General features: G+C 38.4%; 1 protein-coding gene across 1 annotated transcript in view; it reads right to left on the minus strand.

Moving 5' to 3' along the window:
* Positions 1 to 402: 402 nt before the first annotated feature.
* Positions 403 to 16,619, minus strand: part of LOC109918905 (ras-specific guanine nucleotide-releasing factor RalGPS2-like) — a 53,246-nt gene continuing 37,029 nt past the window's right edge. Inside the window, exons 4-8 of the mRNA XM_048602016.1 lie at positions 14,045 to 14,186; positions 10,939 to 11,090; positions 9,030 to 9,084; positions 3,917 to 3,994; positions 403 to 559 (exon numbers count right to left, since the gene is read on the minus strand). Of these exons, the coding sequence (XP_048457973.1) occupies positions 403 to 559; positions 3,917 to 3,994; positions 9,030 to 9,084; positions 10,939 to 11,090; positions 14,045 to 14,186 (584 nt within the window). The remainder of the gene's footprint in view (positions 560 to 3,916; positions 3,995 to 9,029; positions 9,085 to 10,938; positions 11,091 to 14,044; positions 14,187 to 16,619) is intronic.

The raw sequence follows: 16,619 nt of genomic DNA on the forward strand, positions 1-16,619 counted from the left end.
CGATACTCAAGTTAAACTATGGCTCTGTTGTTTCATGCTTTTTGAAGTATGTACACTGCTAAGTTTGTTGAACATAAAAGGAAGTCCGAACAAGCACAAATTCAACATTTAAATCAGAACACCGCTAATAACCACATCATAAATCAACCTCATCCAATTGAATACCCTAATAATGATTTCCTTTATCACTCAAATTCATTCACGTCAAACATTTATTCTGTTATGGACTCTATATGGCTTTACCTGGGAATAAATGTAATCCAAAATGGAATATCTAGTCAATGATGTACTTACACCTTTGGCTACAGAAAAAACTACATAAGGAGGAAATACTGAATAACTGAAGTCAGATACGATGAAACTCTTGTATTATATCAGTCACTTTGTTGTATAAGTACGGCATCATGGCTTCTTCTGCTGCCAACAAACAACATTATTGAAATCATTCCTTACCGTAGGCTTTTTGCCTTCTTTCAGTAGGGTCTTTCTTCTCAAAACTCCTTGAATTGTAACAGTGCCTGGGAAGAGATTTACTGCCAGTTCCTCGGATTCCACAGAACTAAAAATAAAATCAAAATCATGGTGATAAAACATGGTACAACACAGCAAACCCTAGAAGCTGAAGAATATTCAATGTAAGTTCAACCTAGAACATGTTATGTTTGCAAGTCTTAATTAAAGTATATAAGAACAAAGTCCAAGTTTACTGTTCTGCTTTTCTAGAAAGTTCATAACATAAGCCATACAAAAGGAGCTGTATGCAAATTTAACTGTTGACATTTTACATCACCTGTCTCGGGAAATTAGAAGATGCATTATAGTTTGTTAAAGATTACCTACCAATTTTGAAACATGTCTTAAGCCTTCACTTTACGTTGTATATTTTAACAAGACTTTGGACAGTACTGCAGGGTAAAACATTTTTCTCTGAATGACAACAGGGCTGACTATGATTTAAGTTGTCACTATTTGGGAAGCCATTAAATCTCCCATGAAGTAAACACCTGTAATTATTATATGATACAGGTATTTTTAAATTTGCCTTGACTCTTTTCTATTCCAACATTTTACTTCATAAAGTTAACTATGGCCTATGGGACTTGGTATAGAGGCTACCTGCACCACTTCTATCATCATTAGCTATTTCAGCACAATCTAGGTCTCAAGTGCTGAGGGAATGAAGAAACCAAACATCAACTTCCATTGAATCGGCTTGTTCCTTATCCAGTGATCTCTGCTACAAAATGAGTGTGTATGGAATTGGGTTAACAAGAAGGTTATCTGTTTGCACCAAAAATCTTTAGAATAAAGTCCTGAAGCAAAATCTGAAGGTGGAAATTTAATGTCAAAGAATGTACAATTATACGTTCCTGCCATTAAATATCTCTAAATTATTGAACTGTTGAATCAATGGTTACAGTAACATTAAGTTCTCTTCAGCACAAGAAATAATTAGACAGTGACACATAGAACATAGAACATAGAACATTACAGCACAGTACAGGCCCTTCGGCCCTCGATGTTGCGCCGACCTGTGAAACCAATCTGAAGCCCATCTAACCTAAACTATTCCATTATCATCCATATGTTTATCCAATGACCATTTAAATGCCCTTAAAGTGGGCGAGTCTACTATTTTTGCAGGCAGGGCATTCCACGCCCTTACTACTCTCTGAGTAAAGAACCTACCTCTGACATCTGTCCTATATCTATCACCCCTCAATTTAAAGCTATGTCCCCTCGTGCTAGCCATCACCATCCGAGGAAAAAGGCTCCCACTGTCCACCCTATCTAAGCCTCTGATCATCTTGTATGTCTCTATCAAGTCACCTCTTAACCTTCTTCTCTCTAACGAAAACAGCCTCAAGACCCTCAGCCTTTCCTCAAAAGACCTTCCCTTCATACCAGGCAACATCCTGGTAAATCTCCTCTGCACCCTTTCCAATGCTTCCACATCCTTCCTATAATGCGGTGACCAGAACTGTATGCAATACTCTAAGTGCGGCCGCACCAGAGTTTTGGACAGCTGCAACATGACCTCATGGCTCCGAAACTCAATCCCTCTACCAATAAAACCTAACATACTGTACGCCTTCTTAACAACGCTATCAACCTGGGTGGCAACTTTCAGTGATCTATGCACATGGACACCGAGATCTTTCTGCTCATCCACACTACCGAGAATCTTACCATTAGCTCAGTACTCTGTATTCCTGTTACTCCTTCCAAAGTGAATCACCTCATACTTTTCCGCATTAAACTCCATTTGCCACCTCTCAGCCCAGCTCTGCAGCTTATCTATGTCCCTCTGTAACCTGCAACATCCTTCCGCACTATCCACAACTCCACCAACTTTGGTGTCATCCGCAAATTTACTAACCCATCCTTCTACGCCCTCATCCAGGTCATTTATAAAAATGACAAACAGCAGTGGCCCCAAAACAGATCCTTGAGGTACACCACTAGTAACTGAACTCCAGGATGAACATTTCCCATCAACCACCAGCCTCTGTACAGCTAGCCAATTTCTGATCCAAACCGTTAAATCACCCTCAATCCCATGCCTCCGTATTTTCTGCAATAGCCTACCATGGGGAACCTTATCAAACGCTTTACTGAAATCCAAATACACCACATCAACCGCTTTACCCTCATCCACCTGTTTGGTCACCTTCTCGAAGAACTCAATAAGGTTTGTGAGGCACGACCTACCCTTCACAAAACCGTGTTGACTATCCCTAATCAAATTATTCCTTTCTAGATGATTATAAATCCTATCTCTTATAATCCTTTCCAACACTTTACCCACAACTGAAGTAAGGCTCACTGGTCTATAATTACCAGGGTTGTCTCTACTCCCCTTCTTGAACAAGGGGACAAAATTTGCTAGTCTCCAGTCTTCTGGCACTATTCCTGAAGACAATGACGACATAAAGATCAAAGCCAAATGCTCTGCAATCTCCTCTCTAGCTTCCCAGAGAATCCTAGGATAAATCCCATCCAGCCCAGGGGACTTATCTATTTTCACACCTTCCAGAATTGCTAACACCTCCTCCTTATGAACCTCAATCCCGTCTAGTCTAATAGACTGTATCTCAGTATTCTCCTCGACTACATTGTCTTTTTCCTGCGTGAATACTGACGAAAAATATTCATTTAGCACCTCTCCTATCTCTTCGGGCTCCACGCACAACTTCCCACTACTGTCCTTGACCGGCCCCAATCTTACTCTAGTCATTCTTTTATTCCTAACATACCTATAGAAAGCTTTAGGGTTTTCCTTGATCCTACCTGCTAAAGACTTCTCATGTCCCCTCCTGGCTCTTCTTAGCTCTCTCTTTAGGTCCTTCCTGGCTAACTTGTAACTCTCAAGCGCCCTAACTGAGCCTTCACGCCTCATCTCTACATAAGCCTCCTTCTTCCTCTTGACAAGAGATTCAACTTCTTTAGTAAACCACGGTTCCCTCGCTCGACCACTTCCTCCCTGCCTGATAGGTACATACTTCTCAAGGACACGCAGTAGCTGTTCCTTGAACAAGCTCCACATTTCAATTGTGCCCAGCCCCTGCAGTTTCTTTCTCCATCCTATGTATCCTAAATCTTGCCTCATCCCCTCATAATTGCCTTTCCCCCAGCTATAACTCTTGCCCTGCATTATATACCGATCCCTTTCCATCACTAAAGTAAACGTAACCGAATATACATCATATACTAAAACACTGTGAGACAGATGTAGGCATAATTAAATAGCTAAAATGAAAGGCACTGCAAATTTTGAAAAACAGCACCACGTTAGTAAACTGATTTAAGAGAGTGAAGACAGATTTAATCGTGTGTGTTAGGGTTGCTCCCTTCACCTGATTATACACCTTGGACAGAGATATGCCATCTGCCCCTTTATAAAAGAGATCATTACCTGTGGGCCTTCATGTGGCTTCGACAGCCATTCCTTCCAGCCCGTGCCACCGGGCAGAGAGAATAATAGAACCAGTTCCTGCAGAAATTTATCATCACTTTGAAAGAAAAGCAATGTTCAAAGTATTCTCTTGGTTGTCATAATCTTGACTTTTGAGTTGCATGAAGCCACTCCAAAGTCAAGTAAATTAAACATTTGAAGTAATCGACAGATTCTTATGGCAAGACTCTTCCCTGGTTCTTCCCCTAATACTTGAGGGTAGAGGTGAAGGGCAGAGATCCTGAGCTTCCAAGTTTCAATAAGTGGCATTCTGAATCAGCTCAGTAGGCTCCACTTTTCTCCTCAGGTTAAGGATACAATATTAATTAAGCTAATTAATTTGTTAATTGTGATTATATATCTTTTGTATACTGAGTTAATATTCTTCTAGATTGTGGTACACAACATACACATGCAATCTTCCAGGAATTAACATCACCATAGGCTGCTCGTTAATGTGGTGACATACAGCCACTGAAGTCTCTTACAAAGCCATTCTAAAAGTAGTAAACAACATGAGCATTAGCAAAATATTACTGAAAATAATCTAGTTAGCATTGAGAAAATAGAATAACATGCATTGTTTTATGGGGTCACCAGAGAAAACCTTTAATTTTGCAACTAATTTACAACAGGTGCCACTGCCTCAATTTACTGACGAATGCCCAATGGGCAGCATAGCATTATCCTTTTACGTTCAGTACCAATAATCAAATACGGTTCTGGCACATGTGCCAAAACACACTCTGATGTTTCAAAACTCTTTTTTCGAAGTAAATTTGGAAGTGTTACCTGAATTTGTAATGAAGAGTAACAAACAAAAAAAACTGTCAAAATTAAAGGCATTTTTTTCTACTGTTCATTCACGGAATATGAGTATCAATGGCAAAACCAGCATTCGTTGTCCATCCCTAATTGCTGCTGCTAAGTTGGTGTTGAACTGGTTTCTTAATCCAGTGCAATCCATGTGGTATAGGTACTCACATAGTGCTGTTAAGGAGCATGTTCCAGGATTATGACTCAGTAACAGTGAAGAGTCACAGAAAAGGCAACACTTGTCAGTTTACCTCCTCACTATCCAAGGTCCTAGACACACATTCTAGGTGAAGCAGCAATTTACCGGCATTTCATTCAATCTAGTCTACTGTATTCACTGCTCAAAACACAGTCTCCTCTACAGTGGGGAGATGAAATGCAGACTGGATGACCACTTTGTGGAATACCTATGTTTTATCCATAAAAATCACTGTGAACTTCCAGTTGCCTGCCACTTCAATACACCACCTTGTTCCCATGCCAACACTTCTGTTTCAGGCCTGCTGCAGTGCTCCAGCGAAACTCAATGCAAACTGTATGAATAACACCTCATCTGCTTGCGGACCTCACAACTTTCTGGATTCAACATCAAGTTTAATAATTTTGGAGCATGAACAGCTCCCTCCATGTCTATTACCCAACCCCAAACTCCAGATCCTGTCATGATATAAGTTGCTTTCAACTACATTTTCAACTACTCATAGCATATTATCACTTATGAAGTTTCTCTTCTTCTTTAGCTCACCATAATTCCTTTTTATTCCCCTCACTCTCTCTGGGCTCTGTCTCCATCTATGTGGTCACTCCTTTATCCCCTACTCCCATGATCAGCATAAATACCACCATTTCCTAGCTGCTATAAGTTCTGAAGAAGGGTCACTTGCCTCAAAACACTCTAACTCTATTTTCTCTCCACAGTTGCTACTTGACCTACTGAGTTTCTCCTTCAATTTCTGCTTTATTTTGTGAAGAAACAGTATTATTGATCCAAGTCTGAATGGTCTGTGCTAGTGGTCCTATTCATCTGCTGCCTTTGTCCTTCTACAGGGATTGGAAGGTGATGTTGAAGGAGCTTTGGAAAGGTGCAACACTGCAGCTTGTAGATAGTAGAAATTTGAGCTGCTGTGTGGTGCTGAGAAGGAATGAATGTCTAAGGTGACAGACAGGATGCCAAACAAGCTTTGCCCTTTGAAGCTACACTCATCCAGACAAGTGGGCAGAATTTCATCAGACCTCTGATTATGTTTTGTAGATGATGAATAGAATTTTGGGAGTGAGGAGGTGAGTTACTTGCCGCAGAATTCCCAACCACTGACCTGCTCCTCTCATTTTAATATTTACATGACTAATCCAGTTAAGTTTCTCATCATCATAACCTTGCAGAATATTGCTGATGGATGTCAAAGGGAGATGGTGTGATTCTCTCCGGTTGGTGATGATCATTGCTTGGCATTAGTGTAACAAACGTTACTATCACATCTCAGCCCAAGTGTTGCTGTGCACAGGAACAAAGTGTTTTGGTATCAAAGAAGGTGCAAATGGTATTGAATGCAGTAAAATCATCCGCGAACATCTCCACTTTTGATGTCATTGAGGGGAAGTCACTAATGAAGTAACTGAAGATAGTTGTACCTTAGACAGTGAGGAAATTCTGCAATGGCATTCTGAGACTGACATGATTGGACTCCAACAATCACAACCATATTTGTTTCAACTAGGTATGCTTTCAACAAGTGAAGAGTTTCCTCCTCAATTCCAACTGATTTCAATTTTGTTTGGGTTCCTTGATGCCCCGCTTAGTCAAATGCCTCAGTGATTTCAAAGACTCTCACTTCACCTCTAGAGTTCAATTCTTCTATTCATGTTTGAACCAAGACTTTTAGAAGATCTGGAGCAGGGCCCCTTGGCAGAACCCAAGCAGGACAGTGGTAAATCAGCTATTAGTAAGTGCCACTGATACCAGGCTAATTCTCCACATTGCTAACTAGATGCCAGCCAATGATGTAGTTTCACGATTACAATTTGCTGGGGATCAGCTAGTCCTATAGCATACCTTCAGTACTATTGCCTTTGGTGTATCTGGTATCTTCAGCTATTTCTTGATGGATGAAATTTAGCATCCAGTGACTTCAAGAGACCTGATGGATTTGCCACATAGAATTTCTGACTGAATATGGCTGAAAGTGCTTCAATCTTGTCCTGTGCACTATTGGGCTGTACTATTTGCTCTATCACATGTTGTTTCCACTGTTATAGATTCATAGGTTCCTCCGTGTGAAAAAGTTGCCTCTCGGGTCCCTTTTAAATATTTCCCCTCTCACCTTAAACCTATGCCCTCTAGTTTTGGACTCCCCTGCCCTGGGGATAAGACCTTGGCTATTCACTGTATCTATGCCCTTCATGATTTTATAAACCTCTATAAGGCCACCCCTCAACCTCTTAAGCTCCAGGGGAAAAAGCCCCAACCTATCCAGGCTCTCCTTATAGGTCAAACCTTCCAGTCTCAGTAATAGCTTTGTAAACCCTTTTTGCGCCCTTTCCAGTTTAATAACATCCTTCCCGTAGCAGGGCAACCAGAATTGTACTCAGTACTCCAAATGACGCCTTACCAATGTCTTGTACAGCCATAACACGACATCCCAGCTCCTGTACTCAATGCTCTAACCAATGAAGGCAGGTATGCCAAATGCCTTCTTCACTACCCTGTCTGCCTGTGACACCACTTTCAAGGAGCTGTGAACCTACACCCCGAGGTCACTCTGTTCGACAACACTCCCAAGGCCACTACCATTAACTGTGTAAATCCTGCATTGTTTTGTCTTACCAAAACACAACATGTTTTTAATAGAAATAATACATACTGGGAAGGTCACTTCTGCATTAATTAAAAGTCTTTCACAGGAAACGGTACTTTCATTTGAAAACACTGGTTTTATAAAGACAACTTCTACTTACGTTCCACTTTTAATATAATAGAATGTCACAAGGTGCTTCAGAGAAGCATTGTAAAACATGACACCAATTTACATAAGGAAATAAAAATGAAAATGCTGGAGGAACTTAGCAGGCCTGCAAGCATTTATGGAGAGAGAAATAGAGTTAACATTTCAAGTTTGACATGACTCTTCTTCAGAACTAAAGGTATCAGATCAGGTGATCCAAAAACTTGGCTGCATTTAACTTGGAGCATTTAAAAGGAGCAATAAGCAGTTGGGAAGTAGGAAGATGTTGGAAGGTACTTCCAGAGCTTCAGGCCTTGGCAACTGAATGCATACTCATCAACAATGGAGCAATTAAAATTGAGAATCTTGAAGAGGGCTGAATTAGAGTAAAGCAGAAGTGTGATCAGAATTGACTTTATGCTAAAACCAAAACCAACATTCATCTCTCCAAGTGATTTAATCAAGATCTGAGAGTCAAGACCAGGTCTTGGGTCAATCTGAAGCTACAGCTTCTGCCATTTTCAAGGGGATCATTTCAAAAAGCACACCACGTGGTTTGATTATATTACCAGATTGGCAGACTGCAGCTTGAAATTTGACTTTAGGGTCTCAACATAGGTAAAGAAATCAACATCTTACAGAAGTGCAAGTTTGGGAATTAATATTTTACTTATTAAAACAGGAATATACTTTGGACAAAGAAGTAATATCTGTATCCCAAACTGAACATTTTTTCTGGTGAAATAAAAGCTATACCATGTTACTACATAAACATGTTTAAGTTGATGGAAACTTGCCAAATCTCCTAAAATGGAAACAGTTATCAATGCTATACATTGATTTATATTTAAAGCAAGAGAAGACATTACATTATATATATAAATGTTCATATCACTGAATACTTACTTTCCAGCATTAGTATATTTCCAATTTATTGCTCTTCAATTGCTAAACGAATATTCTGCTGTAAACATATAAACCAGGCTTGATAATTGTAGCAACTCATGAATTGGAAAGGTAATATGAACATTTTTCTCAAGTATTTTTTGCAATGGGATGCCCAGTTAAAGAAACACAAAATTTTAAAAAAGCCTAAGATTGAAAGTTTTATCACCAACAGTAAACCTGACATGATTCACATCACAAGCAACCTTTTACAGTAGAGATACTGATCCACCTAATATCTATTGAAATAAACACCTAAAACTGATGAGTCTTTACAGCCACATGGCAAGCTGTAATCAGGTCGGACTGTTTTATTTTCTATGGAACAGAAGACATTCTCCATCTCTATTTGCTTCTTCAAAGTGCCTTACCTTTCGAATGCTGGCCAAGATACATCTTCACTGAGTTCTGAACCCTCACTGCTACCTGAAACAATAAACATCAAGAACTATATCATTGCAAATGGTCCTTCTAAAATTGTAAAGTCAAATTTATTTTCCAAGTTTGTATCAATCAAGTAACATTGCTTTTTAAAAAAAAAACTCTCCAGCAGATTCATTCACCAGGGAAGTCAGAATTGTACGAAGAAACTCTCAATGCTATCTCCTAACTTTTAGATTGTTGGACAGGGCGGTCAATTTTAGTACACTGCCCTTTTACCTTTGAGACCTGGGCTTCAAAGCAAACTGGGATTAATGTCTCAACTCCTTATTAGTTGTAAGTGCCTGAATTAAAATTAATTTTGGAGGTTTCAAACAATTTTCACTCGTCATGAGTATATTTATTAAAAACAGAGAGTGGTCTCAAGACTCCAAAGGTACAATGCTTATTGAAAGAAATATAAATATATAATGGATTGCAACTGCATACTATCCAACTGAAGATAAACCTGTTTCAAATCTCACAAATACCATATTGCTCCCTTCACAAGAAAGGTGGTATCTTTGCACAAGAAGCACGTAAGGGAACACAATTTTTTCCCAAAATGAAGCAACAGAGAGCATACAGCTCTTATGTAGCAAGACTGACAATATCAATGAGGCAGTAAAGTGCAAAAATATTAGTTCAACTATAAATAGATAAGTAAAAAATCTACTGATGAAACAATAAAATAACCTGAATTGATAATTTTTCTAAAATAGCCTACCCTGAACATTATCTTGTACCACAAGTTGAGAGAAACTGGAAAACTTTGATCCACTAAAAAGAATTGAGCGGAAAACTTAACATGTTTCCCCACTGGCCAAAATTTAGAGGACTCACTTCATAGCACATGCCCAAGTGGAAATCATCCCTTTCCCCCATAGTCTATAAAGTACAGAAATCCCATCCCAAAATGAGGAGATACGCACCGTTACCTTTGAGCAGAAGCATGCATAACAACCCATCACTTCAGTCACAGCCACTCTTTGAGTGAGATGAAATACCAGTTGCCCCATAACTCATATCAGTGAAAAACAAACTAGTTTTCTAAGAATTCTAACCTGGCCCTTCTCCATGGAACATTGATAGCAAACCTCTCTGATCCAAAATCCAGCTTCAGATCGATACCCCATTGCAATATAAATACCACTTCCACCCCCACTATTTTCCAAAGGAAACTTAGAATTTCCAGATCCTAAGTTTCTGTCATATCCTGTGCTGTGTGGTCTGCATTATACACCAAATACAAATTAAGTCTAATCTACTTCCTCAAGAATAAATATCCTCCTATTCTGAGAAAGTATTTAGCCCAAGTCTTCTCTGGTATCAGTAGTGGTTCATTTTTCACTCAGTGATGAGCAGATTTCAGTGCTATCCACTCAGGAAAAAAAACAAAAACAACATACAAGATCACGAGAAGCTTGCCCTTGACTCGAATATAATTTCTAAACTGACATTGATCCAATGTTTTACGTTTTACCTCTGAGTTACTTTATACAGGAATAACAGCTTTGTTGAGAGTGTTGAGTGTGTGCGTGCATACTGTACTATAACAAAACTCATGTACAAGTTCTTTTTAAATTCTGTCAATCAATAGAAATGTAATAAAATTATCCTATAATCCTTGCATTTATGCCATCCCTGTTGTCTATGCAACCTGATAAACTTTTCTCCCTGGTTTGATGCAATACCAGCCATTATTTATTGGTTTATTTAAATTTAATTCATTGTTAAACTTCAAACTTTTTATGAACCATGTATAAATGTCCAACACCAATACCATAATGATTCTAAATTTCAAAGTGGTTTACACCACAAACTCTTTTGATCTGGAAGATCAGAGATTTATCCACACACCTATTGATATTCCACTGGAAATGGTGGAACTTTCTGCTTGAACTCTTGAAGGAGTGTAGTTTTCCATTACACTGTCATCTAGCAGGTGCCGAGGTCTTCCATTGGGAAATGTAGCACTCTTAAACTCTACTGTATTCATCTTGTGTATAAAGCTGTGGAGAAAGACATTTACTTGTACTTTTCTCATTTAGGCAATATAATTTAAGCACACATGCGTCACTTTTTATGCTGTAACCCAATTCATCGAAATTCTCTGAGAACTGTAGACGGAAGGTGATTTTTACCCATTGGATAAAAATTCTGCCAAAATTTCTGCAAGTAACATTTCTGCTTAAAAGTGACATAGTAAACTATCCATTTTTCAAATTAGGATAATTCATAATCATGCAATTTCCCTTGTAAAGAGTTTACAGCACTTTTAGGTGGCCATTTATTTCTGCTTTGACTGGAAGTATATCAACTGAACTGATGGCCCTAATCCCATGTCTTTGCAAAGACAATGAGATGCAAGAGTAAGTGTAGCATAAAAAATTACATTCTAGACATAAAATTCCTATCTTCCTAAGGGATATTTCGTCTTCAAGACTTAAGGAGGAAAAATTTGACCAATCTCTATGGAAAGATTAGGCACCATATTTGGCAGTTAGATAAATAAATCAACATATCAATGTTTACTTGGAACAAATGATAGTGAAAAAGTCGTTGCAATCTGAACCTGTTGAATATTAGAATATTTAGCACAGAATGAAAAGTGTTATTTTAACAAAAATAATTCTTCACATCGGAACATCTCTCCACAAAATTTATTCCTTTAAGCACAGATTTTAGAAGGGATACTTGCAGATGCATTATGAGTGAGTTGGAGTTTATGAATCATGAAATTCATAAGCTGACAAAATAATGGAGAAGCTGAAACTGCAGGTGGTATGTGTGATTGTTTCAATGGCAATAACGATGAGAACAAAGCAGAAACAGGCAAAATCTTTAGAGGGAGAGAGGAATGGATTAAGAAGCCTTGGACCACTGAGTATGGTACGAATTTGGACAAGTTCTCTAAGTAGATAATATGACCGGGCTGATTTTAGTCTGTTTAGGATGTTCAGGCATAGCCAATATAAGATTTGTTGAAAGTGAAACAAAAATAGAAATTTCTGTAGAAACTCAGCAGTTCTGCAGTTCTGAAGAAGACTCACTACACTTGAAAGGTTAACACTGTTTTTTCTCCACAGATGCTGCCAGACCGCCAGAGTTTCTCTAGCATTTTTTTTTTGCTTGGGGTCTCAGTATCTGAGGACATGTGAATGCCACTGAATGCTATTCAGTTATCAGTGAACATCTCTATTCGTGACCTTACAATGGAAGCAATGTCATTGATGAAGCAGGTTGGAGTGAAGACAATGTCCTGAGGAACTCCTGTAATGATGTCCTAAGGTTAAGATGATTGGCTTCCAAAATCCACAACCATCTTCCTTTTGTGCTAAATATAACTCCAAATAGTGGAGAGTATATCCAATTCCCACTGACTTCAATTTACTAACACTCCTTATTGCACGCTTGATCAAATATTGCCTTGCTGTCAAGAGCAGGCATTCTTATCTCACCTCTGGAGTTCAGCTGTTTAGTTCATGTTTGGACCAAGGCAGCAAAGAGGTCAGCAGCCAAACGGCCTTCATGGAACAAACCTAGCTTTAGAGAGCAGATTATTACTAGTGAAGTGCCTCTTGATAGACCTGCTGACAACACCGATGGTCAGATTGCTGATGGCTGAGAGTACACTGAAGAGGTGGCAACTGACCTGATTAGATTCGTGAGCAGAGAATATACCTGGGCAGTTTTCCACATAGTTGATTGACGTCAGTGTTGTAGCAGTACTGAAACAGCTTGGCTAGAGGGACACCTATTCTGTGGAGTTCAGGTCTTCAGCACTACTACCCAGATGTTGTCAGGGTCCACAGTCTTTATTGTTTCCACGGTATTCAATTGTTTTTTGATATCACATGGAGCAAATTGATTTGGCTGAGGACTATCATCTGTGATGCTGGGGACATCAGAAGGAAGCTGAGATGAATCATCCACTTGGCAGCTCTGGCTGATGCTGGTTGAAATACTTGAACCCTATTTTTACACTTGTGCGCTAGGTTTCCATATGATTGAGGATGGGCACACTTGGAGCTTTTCCTCTCTGGTTAGTTGTTTAATTGTTGAATGTCATTTATGATTGGTTGTGGGAGGACTGCTAAGCTTCCAACTGATCTATTGGCTATGAGATCAATTAACTCTGTCAGTTGCAGACCACATTATTTTTGTGAGCCCCAGAAGCACACAAGTGAAGTATTTACCATACAACCTTTGGAGTATTGTGGAATGCATATTTCAGTTACTTTTCTCCTTCATCTTAATTAACTTACCCTACTTGCTCTAATATTGTATTTTCTTCCTTTTTAAAAACATATAATCATCTTCAGGCTTCTGTCTTCACTTTTTTTTACATTAGTAGTCTTCCTCATGATTTCTACTCACTTGTTTTTAATGACTTGTTTCACACATAACTCTCAATTCACCTACACCATTAATTAACTGTTTCCATGGTTTCATGTTACTGGCTCCTGATGTGCAGGCTCATAAAGCAGACTGCAACTCCAATGCAAAGTTGACTGACTGACTGTGAGCCAGTGACACAAATTTAATATCAAAGATGCCAGATAAACTTGATCTGGCTCAGTAATCAGTCTTGCATGAGTTCTCATTATTTTGCTGAAAGTTCCAGAATGCAAATCAACAAAAATGCCTCAGGGAATTGCCCTAAACCAAACATACAATTTCTCTCAAAACAAGGAACCAGAGCAATTAACATCTAATTCAAAGGACTGAAGACGGTTTGATTTTGAAAACTGTTTTGTTTTAAATTTGCTTTAAAGAAACAATGTTATCTCAGAGCTTGGAAAATAATCGGAAGCCAACTTAAAAAAGTAACAAGAAATAACTTAGAGATTTGCCTTCTCCCAGTAAATTTACAGTTACCAGAATATTTTATTTTCTACAGAATTGATGTGCATTTAATTTAACACGTGATGATGAAGTAACAACAGAGAAACAGATTACTGACTTGTATCCTAGGCTGTGGGACTTCCTATGTCCATGAGTTAGTAGGTGCCTGGAAGAAGGTGGAGTTGGTGGTACATTCATTAGGGCTGCCTCTGCTGCCATGTATCGTCGGCTACTCTGTGGGGATGGTGCTGCATCAGGTCCTGAGGTTTTAAAAACACATACAAATCACACAATGGCTTTATGTGGCCTTTGTTTTTAATAACAGAACAATAACCAATAGATATTCCACGCAAAGGACATTAGCAGACGTAACACAGGTAATTGTTCAAGAAGGAATTAGTACCAAAAATGAAGTGACCTACAAATAATGCTGGAAATAAAACAAAGATATAATTTAACACTTTAGAACTAGGATAACCATGGCATGGATGCAAGAAATAATATTAAACTTGAAGGGGAGACATTGGCATAGTGGTCATGTCACCAGATTAGTACTATAAATGGCAGGCTAATGCTCTCGGTGGGGTGCAGGGGTTCAATTCCCATTATGGCAGCTGGTGGAATTTGAACTAAATTAATAAATCTGGAATTAAAAAGAGTTAATGACTACAAAATTATCTTAAGACATTGGCTGGCTACTGTACTATGTCTAATTCTGTGCACTCAATAATGGGAGGATGTTAAAACAGCATAAGGAGTATGGTGAAGATTCACAAACATGAAAATTCATAGGAACACATTATGAAGAAGTAATTCTTCTAAGGTTATAGGGGGAAAATCAAAATTAGGAATGACTCGGTTGAATAGTAGCAAGAGGGACTAGATTCAGGCACAGAGGAATGAGGTGCAAACTTAAGTGCATGTAAAGATTCAAGCGTTTTACCATAAGTGGCAATTAAGACAGATATTACAAGACACTTTAAAATGGAAATATAAATAGGATATGGGGAAAGGCTGAAAATAGAATTAAAACTGAACATGCTTATTTTAGGAACTAGGACAAGCACAGTAGGCAAATGGTTTTCTCCATGCTATAATTTCTGCAATACCAGGTTACTGGTGTGGAAGAGGAAAATGTCAACCTTGCGCAGTTTGGTATGCCATTCAGCGATTAAAACCACGAGATGAAAGGCAAAATCTGATCTGGGAGCATTTGATATGGAAATATCACTTGTTATTTTCAGTCATATAACAATTCAGAAATCAAAACACCTAAGAATGCAGAATATCAATCAGACAGCAATATCGATATTTTTGTTAAACTGATATCATTAGCATGAGAGAAATACTGTCTTTTTCTGTTTTACTACAATGTGGCCATCATTAAAATAAGAGTCTAAAGCAACAAGAGGGAGCATATTTTGGAACTATTCAATCATGATTTTATTTCATTATGAGAAACAGAAGTAATCCATCAGATTACCTTTCAAATAGTACTAGGGAACCCATTTAACCTGTGGTGAGGACAGTGCTACATCTCCGGTATGGAAACTTGTTTCTGATGGTTCTTGATCCAGTTTAAGAATTTTCTAAAATATTTTTTGCAATATCTTGGGCCTGATTTTTTTTTGACGATTTCCCTTTCATTGTGTTATTACACAACAACCAGTTAACTACATTACAATACCACTTGACTTACCTTAAGTAAAATATTTAGGTTCAGTAAACGTTAACTCACCAGAATTTGATGCGAAAGCAGAGGGCAAGACTCATGCCATTGAAATATATTGAATGGGATGAATTGCCAAATTTCCAGGTTAATGTTAACTAAATTTGTCACAGAAAATAGTAGTATATAAACAGAAAAAAAGCATTTGGCCAGACAGCCCCTCAAGCTCATTCTCCTGTTCTCATGGCTTTTCTCCTATCTGAACTAAACTTTTGTGCCCAATCCCTTTGTTGTTCTTTAGTGTCAAAAAATCTAGTGATCACTTTTAAATTCCCACAAGTGAGTTTCCTAGCTTCCCTACCATAGAACTAGCCCTTCATAGCCCCTTGACTTCCAGCTGACAGATCTCCAGGACTGACCATGGCTCAACCCCAAACAAATGAACAGACCCCTGTAATCTGTGCAGCTTCCTGACTGAATTACTGCAACTCCCAGACTACTGGAACTATTTTCAAATAGAAGAAATCAACATTATGATTCAAGAATGAAACAGACAGAAAAGATATGAAGGTTGTTTAGCATGTATGGCATGATCATCCTGTCATTAGAGCAATAGATTTAATGACAAAATTTGAAGAAAAAAATCAGCATTCATCACCAAAGCCTTTTAGAAATTACTTGAAGAAATGCCTACTTTGAGCAAATTACTTCACAGTTACCACGAAATCAAAAAATTTTACCTTGAAAAGGTTCTTCTTTTAACTAAGAGACATTGAAGAACTCATTCAGAATTAGGCCTGCAAAAATTTCCTTCTCAAGTACTTAAATGTAAAATACATTCCAGAATCTCAGAACTGTTATGGTGCAGAAGGTGGATATTTGGCCCATTGTGCCCACACCCATATGCCTATAACTAATGACCCAAGGGAGAAAGAAAAGTTAAATTCCTGCACCAAGAAGCTTCCCATTTCTCAGGGGCTAGTAAGTTAGATTAGATGCTGACTAAAAATACTGGGAATCACTA

This window comes from Rhincodon typus, chromosome 10 (genome assembly GCF_021869965.1).
Source record: "Rhincodon typus isolate 14 chromosome 10, sRhiTyp1.1, whole genome shotgun sequence".
Taxonomy (NCBI): Eukaryota; Metazoa; Chordata; class Chondrichthyes; order Orectolobiformes; family Rhincodontidae; genus Rhincodon; species Rhincodon typus.